The sequence below is a fragment of the Sminthopsis crassicaudata genome, chromosome 4 (genome assembly GCF_048593235.1).
Source record: "Sminthopsis crassicaudata isolate SCR6 chromosome 4, ASM4859323v1, whole genome shotgun sequence".
Lineage (NCBI taxonomy): Eukaryota > Metazoa > Chordata > Mammalia > Dasyuromorphia > Dasyuridae > Sminthopsis > Sminthopsis crassicaudata.
The window spans coordinates 443,654,204-443,665,025 of record NC_133620.1 but is presented as its reverse complement, the minus strand read 5'-3'; the positions used below and the strand labels follow the sequence as shown (position 1 = coordinate 443,665,025).

The 10,822-nt window shown below is 39.7% G+C and overlaps 1 protein-coding gene across 1 annotated transcript; it reads left to right on the top strand.

The window, feature by feature from the left end:
* The first annotated feature begins 2,688 nt into the window (after positions 1-2,688).
* RPTN (repetin) lies at positions 2,689-7,491 on the top strand. The gene is made up of 2 exons (XM_074265546.1): positions 2,689-2,840; positions 3,776-7,491. Exons 1-2 carry the CDS (start codon positions 2,703-2,705, stop codon positions 6,575-6,577), a joined length of 2,940 nt encoding a protein of 979 aa, XP_074121647.1. The 5' UTR covers positions 2,689-2,702; the 3' UTR covers positions 6,578-7,491.
* The last annotated feature ends 3,331 nt before the right edge of the window (positions 7,492-10,822 follow it).

The following is a 10,822-nucleotide window of genomic DNA, read 5'->3' as shown; positions in this document are numbered from 1 at the left end:
AGATCAAGTGACACTCTAGGTCACATAGCTAATAAGTATCTGAAGCATGATTTAAAGTCAGGCCTTCTTGACTCTAGGCCAAGCACTCTTATCTGTTGCCATTTTCCCTAAAGGCCCCTATCAGCAGAGCTTAAACATTCCCCAAGGCAATCTTTTGACTTGATGTTTACTATCACTGGATCCAATTCCATTGAAATTTTATAATATACCCATACCAGTTTTTGTTCATTTCATCCATGGTTCTAATCAATAGGATGTGCTGAACAGTTAGGTGGCACCGTAAATAGAGCATTGTGTCTGGAGACAGAAATGCCAAAGTTCAAATGCAGCCTCAAACACTTCCTAGCTGTGTGACCCTGCTAAGTCACTTAATCCTGTTTGCCTCAGTTTCCCCATCTGTAAAATGAACTGGAAAAGAAAATATCTCATCACCAGCATCTCTGCCAAGAAAACTCCAAGAGTTGGGCATAACTGAAATGACTAAACCACAACAATCGCAAATGGGATGACCTTAAAGAAAAATCATTGCATTCAAAGATTCCTGGACTTTTTCATGAACCATCACATAACTCTCCTAATTAGTTGGGGCTGGGACTTCAGAATTGTCATCCATTCTAATGACAAACAGGTTCATGAGCAACTGTGAAGGCAAACAAATCCCATTTTTTGCCAAATGAGGTGGAGCTGGGCTGGGTTGGAGGTGAATCAGGCTCTACCAATAGGTGGGTGTCTACTTGTCAGGATGCTCCAGTAGGATAATTAAAACCCCTATAAATAGGCCAGAATCTCAGTTCCCTAGTGTCCTCCACCAGCTTGTAAACCTTCTACTTGCTCCCAGTGAAACAGGTAAGCAAGGCAAAATATGGCACTTGCCATGCTCCAAACTGCTTCCCATGATCCTTTGTGCTGAATGTCTAAAGATGTTCACTGTAGGTGATTGGTCTTGGAAAATCTGTGATTTCCTTTTTCTTGTGGTTGTGGTTGCTTTCTTTTTTGAGCGATCATAGCTGGCATCACCTTTTCTACAAAGGTTATAGAATAATCTTGTCTTTGTGTTAGTGATTGGCTTGAGGAAGTCTAGTAGACTTGGACCTACTGATGGATGAGCCAGGACCCTGGAGTTAGAGAATATTTTTTTTTCCTTATGGAGGTTAGAATAAGATAAACACAGGCTGAAGGTACTCACTAGAATCCAATCCTTGGACTATGGATCTCCAGGAAATTTTGATCCCTGTTATTGTAAACACAGGCAAAGCATTTCAGTTTATCCCAGGCCTCCCATGCTTTGCAGCTGCTCTTAGTAAATGATTATGGAGGCTATTTGGAAATCTAGTCCATTCTTCTGTAGTAGATTTTCACTGTTCAACTACTGGTGAGGATATTCCATCTATGGGAAGAAATTTAATTTAAGTCCGGATTCTAAGAAGCCCTAACATCCTAACTTTATTTCTATGGATTTGAATATGTCTTTTTTATATACAGTTGAATTAATCTGTGTTTCCACTTTGGCTTTTTTTTTTTTTTTAGTGATGAAATCTGTTGCTATTATTGTTGTTGATAATTATAATCAATTAGCAAACATTTATTAGGGGCCTACTATATGACAAATGGAACAGCTAGATGGCCCAGTGGCTAGAGTGTTGGGTCTGGAGTCAGGAAGACTCATCTCAACACTTATTAGCTAGTGATCCTGGGTAAGTCACTTAACCTTTTTTCTTCAGTTTCCTCAACTGTCAAATGAACTGGAGAAGAAATGACAAATCACTCCAGTATCTTTGTTAGGAAAATCCCATAAGGATTGGGACAACTAAAAACAACTGAACTGAATAATAAATGTGCCAGGAATGTACCAGTGCTAGACACGAGATGCAAAAATAAAAGCATTGCTCTTGAGGAGCTGACATTCTATTGAGAACAACATATATAGGCTACACTCATTTTATAATTGACAAAACTAAGGCAGAGAGTGGTTAAATGACTTATCCAGAGTCATACAACTATATTTACAATAAAATATAAACAAAATAATTTGCAAGATGATTTACAAAGTAAATTATAAAACTACAAATTCCCAAGGTAATTTAAATCCAAAGTAATGAGATAATTTTAGAGGAAGGTACGAGCAATTGGGGGAATCAGAAAAAGTTCTCTTACAAGAAGTGGCAAAATGGAGCTTTGTATAAAACTAGGGATTTTAAGAGGTGGAGATGAGAAGGGAGAGCATCCCAGGTTTAAAGAACAGCCTGTGCAAAGGCATGGAGGCTGGCTAGGAATAGTTAGATAGAAGACCAATTTGACATGAAGGAGAGAAATATATAATAAAACTGGAAAAGTAAATTACTACTAGGTTGTGAAGGGATTTAAATGCCGAAAGAACTTTTGTTTGATCCCAGAGTGACAGCAGCAGCAGCAGCAGTAAGAGCAACAATAAGAATATTGACTTATATTTCCAAAAGTTTGCATTCGAAAATTACTAATATGTCCTACTTAATAAGCTCTCTAGTGCCTCTATATGTGAATATATATATATATATATATACATATATATATATATGAATGTCTCTGAATAATAGCTATATCATATCCCAGGCTTTTTCTCTTTCTAGCAGGAAATAGTTCTATGCTCAAAACCCCTTCTGGTATCCATCTGAATCACCCATCTTTTTTGATATCTGTTTCCAGGTTCATCTAAATTTGCAAAAATGACTCAACTTTTGAATAGCATCATCACCATAATTAAGGTGTTTAATGAATATGCTGAAATGAATGATGACTGTACATCTCTGTGCAAGAAAGAACTGAAGCATCTTCTCCTGGAGGAGTTCAAGGAGATTCTTCGGGTAAGATGGGATTCCCAGAAAGCTTTGAACCCTGGGATAAGAAAAAATGAAAAGGGTCTTTTCAGTTAGTTGTGGTCTTCTCTCAAAGTATTTGCCCAGGTTTCTCCCAGTAAATTCATCTCCCTTAAATGAGCAGTGACCTCCTAGAGAACCAAACCTCCAAGTACAAGGGCCTTTGTTCTTTCAAAATGAGATTGGCTTAACAGAATCCCACAAAATCACAGGCTGAGACCCATAAAAGGCCTTGGAGATCATTAAGTCCATCAAGCTCATTTTAATTGAGTAGAGAGGTTAAGTGAATTGCCCATCATGATCGATATAAATAATAGAAGAAGCATTTAGAACTTGGGTTCTTCAGCTAAAAATCCAGCATTCTTTACACACTATATCAGGAGGTCTTTTTTTTTTTTTAATTTTGTCATTTATTGGTGTCAGAGGACTCCTTTCTCAAGGAGACAATATGGTGCAATGGGAAGGACACCAATGGTAGAGTCAACAGAGGTGGGTTCAAATATCTCCTCTGAACTTACCATTTGTATGCAATTTATTTAACTTTCCCAGGTTTCAACTTTTTAAGCTACAAAGTGGATTAAGAAGATTAGCAAGGAAACAGAAAAAAATTAGTTAGGTGGTGCTGGAGTACACAGAGCCCTGGGTCTGGGCTCTTCTAGAACTGAGTTCCATTCCAGCTTCAGATACCTAATTGTGTGATCTTAGGCCAGGCATTTAGCCTTGGTTTCAATAACTGGAAAATTGGGGCAATAAGAGCACCGATTTCACAAGATTATGAGCTAATATTGGTAAAAAGCAATTCACATCGTCCCTATCCTATTCCCTTCCTTCCTCTTAAAGACTTGAACCAAATCATGGGATTTGGGGGCTGAGGAAGAAAGACCAAATCATTAAAATTTGGTTTTTGTTTTATTTTCTCCCAGCGACCAGATGACCCTGAGACAGTTGATACCATCCTGGAGCTCTTAGATCGGGATCATGATGAACATGTAGACTTTAATGAATTTCTCTTGTTGGTGTTTAAGTTGGTTCAATCCTGTTATCAAATTCAGAGTAAAAAGTCATGTAGAGACAGATCTGGGACCCATCAAGAACGAGGAAGAGAGAGGACCAGAGACCATCATCTTCCAGAAGAGGGTGTAGGCAAGCAACAAAAACAGAGGCACAGAGGACGAAGGCAGGATACCCCTTGTGATCAGTCAGAGAGACAAGATGAGGATTCCCACTATGGTCAGAATGGTAGACAAGGTGAGGATTCCCACTATGGTCAGAATGGGAGACAAGATGAGGATTCCCGCTATGGTCAGAATGAGAGACAAGATGAGGATTCCCGCTATGGTCAGAATGGGAGACAAGATGAGGATTCCCGTTATGGTCAGTATGGGAGACAAGATGAGGATTCCCACTATGGTCAGTATGGGAGACAAGATGAGGATTCCCGTTATGGTCAGAATGGGAGACAAGACCAACGTTCTCATCATGACCAGTCTGAGAGACGAGACCAGAATTCTCATCATGGCCATTCTGGGAAACAAGATCAGCATTCTCATCATGGCCAGTTTGGGAAACAAGACCAGCATTCTCATCATGGCCAGTTTGGGAAACAAGACCAGCATTCTCACCAGGGTCAGTCTGAGAAACAAGATAAGACTTCCAACTATGGTCAGTCTGAAAGGTTAGGACAGGACTCACACCATAGCAATTCAAACAGACAAGGACAAGATACTTGCTCTGGTCAGTCTGGAAGGGTGAGACAGGAATCAAGTTGTGGTCAGTCTGAGAGACAAAGATATGTCTCTTACTTAGGTCAGCATAGAAGACAAAGTCAGAGCTTTGGTCGTAGTGAACCAGAGCAACAATATAATGGTTCTCGTTGTGGTCAGTCTCAAAGACTGGGACAAGACTCAACCTGTGGTCAGACAGGCAGACAAAGACAAGAGTCCCATTCTGGTCAGTCAAGGAGACAAAGACTGGACACTCAATGTGGTCAATCAGGAAGACAAGGACTAGATTCTCAGTATGACCATTCAGAGGAGTTTGGACAAGGAACAAGTTGTGGTCAGACAGACAGACAAGGCCTTGACTCACAGTGTGGCCAGTCAGGAAGACAGGGACTAGACACTCAATATGGTCAGTCAGGGAGAGAAGGATTAGATTCTCACTATGATCAGACAAGAAGGCAAGGACTAGGTACTCAGTGTGGTCAGTCAGGGAGGCAAGGATTAGACTCTCAGTATGGCCAGTCAGAGGAGTTTGGACAAGGATCAAGTTGTGGTCAGACAAATAATCAAGGACTAGACTCTCACTATGGCCAGACAGGAAGACAGGGACTGGACACTCAATATGGCCAGTCAGGAAGACAAGGACTGGACACTCACTATGGCCAATCAGGAAGGCAAGGACTGGACACTCAATATGGCCAGTCAGGGAGACAAGGACTGGACACTCACTATGGCCAATCAGGAAGGCAAGGACTGGACACTCAATATGGCCAGTCAGGGAGACAAGGTCTGGACACTCAATATGGCTACTCAGGGAGACAAGGACTGGATACTCAATATGGCCACTCAGGAAGGCAAGGACTGGACACTCAATATGGCCACTCAGGAAGGCAAGGACTGGACACTCAATATGGCCAGTCAGGGAGACAGTATTCTCACTATGGACAGTATGAGGGGTTTGGACAAGGATCAAACTATGGCCAAACCAACAGACAAGGTTTAAACTCTGGTTATGGACATTCTGAAATGCAGGGGCAAAATTATCAGTTCCAGAATAACAGAACAGGACAGGAAGGACAGGGGCTGAGTAGAAGCCAAGGGTATTTATCTAGGGAAGACAGGCAAGGCCACTTTCAACAAGGGCTATGGCAACCAGAGAGGGAGTCTGAAAGCCGTCAACATAAGGTATATTCCCAGTCCCAGCAAGAAAGATCTCTCTGCCACAAAGGGAGAGACTGGCAGCAGTGTGGTAGTCAGCAGACTGGAGGACAGGCACAAGATGGACAAAGACATGAAGAAAGGCAGAGCCATCAGAGATTCCATCAACAAACACATGAAGAGGAAGAGGGCTGTCAGACTAGGGATAGACAAAGCCAGGAGGAGCAGGGAACCTCTTCTCAAAGGCGGGACCGACAGACCTGTGGACAAAAGCAGAGCCGTCAGAGATACCACCAGCAAACACATGAAGAAGAAGAGGATCATCAGACCCAGGATAGGCAGGGTCATGAGGAGCAGGGGACCTCTCAACAGCGAGGCAGACAGGCCTGTGGCAATGAGCAAAGTCATCAGAGCAGGCAAATCCGAGACAATGAGAGGTATCATCAGACCCGGGACAGACAAGATCAGAGAGCCTGTGATAATGAGCAAACTCATCAGCGGAGGGGCAGGCAAACCCATGAGGAAGAAGAGAGTTCATATCAGACCCAGAATAGACAAGGCCATGACGGGCAGAGACGACAAGAGACCCAGAGTCGGCAACAGCAAAGAGACCAGCAGGGCCATACTCATATGAAGAGATCCTGTGCCCATGAGCATGACCACTTCGGTCCTCAGAGACAGGGTTCTCCAAGAAGATCAGATGACCAAAGTTCCCATCCAACTCAGGCCTATGGGAATCTTAGAGGAAGAGGATCCAATGAAAGCTATACCACTAACTCAGCTGTTGCTCCTAGCCCCCTCTATAAGTATGTACAAGAGCAAAAAAGCCAGGGACATCACAACTAAAAGGAAACCAGATCAAGGGCAAGACCAAGTTCAAATGCTTTCTCCCTTTGAAAAATTCTAAGTTTATCTTTCTCACTTATTCTGTATTCAGTGTACTTCTTAGAATGAATCCTTGCTTTTAAGGTGCTTTGGCTAGGGGAAGCAGGGGTAGCAGGGCATATCCAGGAGATGTATGAAAAATGACACAATCCTGCTTGATTTAAAATTGGGTAAAATAATCAGATCCCTTTTTGAATCAGTTTTAAAGGGTTAATTTTATTTTTATTTGCACACTGAAAATTTGGGGGTAATTTTAAAAATCAGGGTTCTCATGCTTGTTAATTTTCCATAAAGAGGTAGGTTCTTTTGGCCCTTAAGTCCAGAGACACAAAAGTATGTTCTCACATCTGTGTTTGAAATGACTTATTGTAATTCAAGAGGAGTGAAAATCAGGATAGGCAATGACTTTTAAGGCAGGCACACCTAGGGTGTTAATTCTTCAGGAATTCCAAAGCAGCAAGTTGATAAAGTGAGAAAATTTATAGGAGAGGACATTTCAAATATTAGCAACATATTTCTGTTGCTTTCTCCCATTCTAGGGGAATGTCAGTTTCATCTTCCATAGATTTGTTTGTTGTTTGTTTGGAAGGGGAATAACATTCCTTCTTTCCTTCTCCCCTCCAAAAGAAAAGGAGGATATATGAGTTTGTCTCCAGTTTGTGGATTTGTAAAAGATCAGCACTCGTTTGTTTGTTTTTTGGGGGTTTTTTTGGGGGGGAGGGATGCATATTATGTTATACGTATCCAGGTTTCAGAAGGCCTTAATAATAAATCTACAACTGTTCAGGACTATAGACCATACCTACCTCAAAAAAAATTGTCTTCCAACTGTTACAATACATGGAAATTAACAATAAATGATTGGTGAGCAATGACATTGGTCTCTCTCTTCCTTATTCCATCTTCATACTTCCGAGACTTTCACCAAGGGATACTTTCGAATAAACTTCCTTCTTAATTTTTTAAAAGCCCTTACCATTCCTCAATTCCCTTGAATAAAAGTGGACCAAAGACAAGGAATGCCCAAAAGTAATTTTTCAGATCTCTTCTTCAAGATCTGTTTCTAGAATTAAAAGTCCTTTGAGATCAATCCTAGAAGAGGCTATTGAAATCAATCCCCTTACTTTATAAGTGAGGAAGTAGAGGATGACATGACTCCCCTAAAAATCTGTTGGAATAAATCTAGAACTGTTTCTCCCATTGGGATTGAGGTAGATCAGGAGAGTGTCTATGGATAGATACACAATGGAATAGAGAAGAGGGCAAATATGAAGGGAAGGAAGGGGGCTCATTTAAATGCAATAGAGTAAAATTGAGCTATGTAGTTCCTTCACTAGAGGTATCAATTGTGTCCATTGTTTTGTGGTGTTTGTTCAGTCACTTTTCACTTATGTCAGACTCTTCATGACCCCATTTGATGTTGTCATGGTAAAGATACCTCAGTGCCTTGTTATTTCCTTCTTCAGCTCATTTTACATATGAGGAACTAAGAAAATAGGATTAAGTAATTTACCCAGGCTCACACAATAAGTATCTGAGACCAGATTTAAACTCAAGATCAGTCTTTCTGACTTCAGGTTCAGGATTCCACCCACTGTATTACCTAGCTTCCCTATCAGTTGTGCCCTATATTTTTCATAATATAGATACCTGAAGGCCATCCTTAGGACCAAGACAAAGGGGCCAAAGATTACTCATCTACACCAAATCTTTATGGTGATAAAGATATTACAAAAACATATAAAGGACTAACTAAGTTGAAGAAGCCAAAGACAGAAGAAAATGAGGGACCAAAATGGTAATAAAATTAGGCTACAAAGAGAGGACATCCAAGACAATTATCATTTATTGAGCACTTAATGAGCCAAGCACTGGAAATATCAAGAATGACAAAATACCATCCCTACTCTGAAGGGATTCACTTTTGCATGTGGAAAAAAACATGCAAACAACTATACAAATAGGACTCAGGAGGAAGTTATTAGTATTTGGAGGCTGAGAAAAGCTTCTTGCAAAAGATGGGATTACAACTGAAATTTGGAAGAAGTGAAGGAAGCCAAGAGAGCCAAAAGGAGGGAATGAGGAGGGAAAAAACCCCAGGCTTGGGAGAAAGCCAGTGAAAATGTTCAGAATCAGGAGTATCATGTGCCAATAGCAAGGAGGGCAGTGTCACTGGCTCACAGAGTATGGATTTTCTATTTGATCCTGGAGCCACTGGAATTTATGGCCAGATCTGTTTAGGAAGATCGATTCAACAGCTCATTAGAAATTGCACTGGAGTCAGGAGAGACCTGAATCAGGGAGACCAACCAAAGGTCTGTTGACATAATCCAGGTATGCAGTGATAAAGTATGACATCAAGATGGTGATAGTGTCAGAAGAAAGAAAGAGGTATATACCAGAGACGTGAGGGTAGAGATAGCAAAATTTGTGTTGTCAACAGATTGGATATAGAAGCAGAATGAGAAAGAGAATGAGGAATTAACGATAACACCTAGATTTACATTCTGGGTAAAATCAATTCGAGCATCCTTTTCACCATACTCTTTGCTCCCATCCTCAGTCTTGCAACAAAAGGGGATCATTTTTTCTAGATCACCAAATCTTGCCTCACTTGTATATCTAGTTAAATATATCCTATGACTTTAGCCTTCCCCTTCCCAACATTCCCTATGCTTAACCGTTTTCAAAGCTAAATGTCCCTGACTCCTATCTCTATATTCCTGTATATATCTGTATATTCCTATACAAACTGTGTGCTCCCAGATGTAATTTTTTAAAAGTAAAAATGAGCAAATTCCTTCCTGATTCCTCTTTTAAAAGATAGAATGCCCAACTTTCCTCAAGATTCTGTATGGTTCTCCAAAGTTCATGCCATCAGGGGTAAAGAAAGGCAAAATTAAACTAGTAATAAATGAAAAGATAATGACCAAGAAAGGGTAACAAAATCTCCTGTGATTGGGGGAAATCAATGACTTCAGCTATTCTGTTTCATGTGGCCTCAAGCATTTAAAGCTACAGTTCCTTGATCTATAGGTACCTCTTTCCCCTTAGACCCTTTATTTAGTTTTTAATAACAACAACCCATAATAATATTTCAATAAATCTGTGACTTCATTCAAATCTATTGGTGCAAAAAGAAAAAAGAATCATTCCTTGTCCATGTTGATAAACCAGTTCAAGATATTTGGTGTCACAGTATCAACAATGAATACTTTTTCAAACATTTAGTTATTCCTATATGGATTGTCAAGTTAGTCACTTTTGCATAATCATTGTCATGATGTCATTGATGAAACCCAATAACATTCTGAAATATAATATAATAAACATATAATACCCACAAATAGGAATATACCTTATATCAGGAATCACTTTTCCATTTGAACATTGAGCAAGACATCTTCAATGGTAGTGGTGAAACATCTTTGGAAAGCATTAATGTTCTATTCATAGGAGCACATAAATAGTGGCCCATGTTTTATGTCCAGGACCTTATTTGCCAATAATTCAATAATTATTGAATAGAGGTGTTTCTGTAGTTGCATTGACCAAGGAATTCTACATGAATGTAAGATCAAAAGCTTTTTGTTAGAGCATAATTTTTTTTTTAAGTCCTTACAATCTGGACTTTGGAAATGTACATTTGTTTTACTCCAAATTCCAAATTCCAAATTTTAAGAGACTTGTTCAGAGTAGATTCTAAATAACATTTGCAAAATTTAAGTAAACTCTGCCCATTGTTACCTTAGAAAATTGGCCCATGAATTAATATAATAAAAACAACAATTCTACCTGAATCAGTCTACTTGTTCAATGCCATACCAATCAAACTATCAAAACATTATTTTATAGATCTAGAAAAAACAATGACAAAATTCATCTGAAAGAACAAAAGATCAAGAATATCAAGGAAATTAATGAAAAAATACAAAGGATAGTAGCTTAGCAATACCAAACCGAAAATTCTATTATAAGGCAGCAGTCATCAAAACCATTTGGTACTGGCTAGGAAATCGAGTAGTGGATCAGTGGAATAGATTAGATACACAAAACACAATAATCAAGGCCTATAATAATCTAGTATTTAATAAATCCCCAAACTTCAGCTTCTGGAATAAGAACTCACTATTTGACAAAAGTTGCCGAAACTAGAAAATAATGGCAGATACTTGGCATAGATCATCACATCTCACACTCCCTACC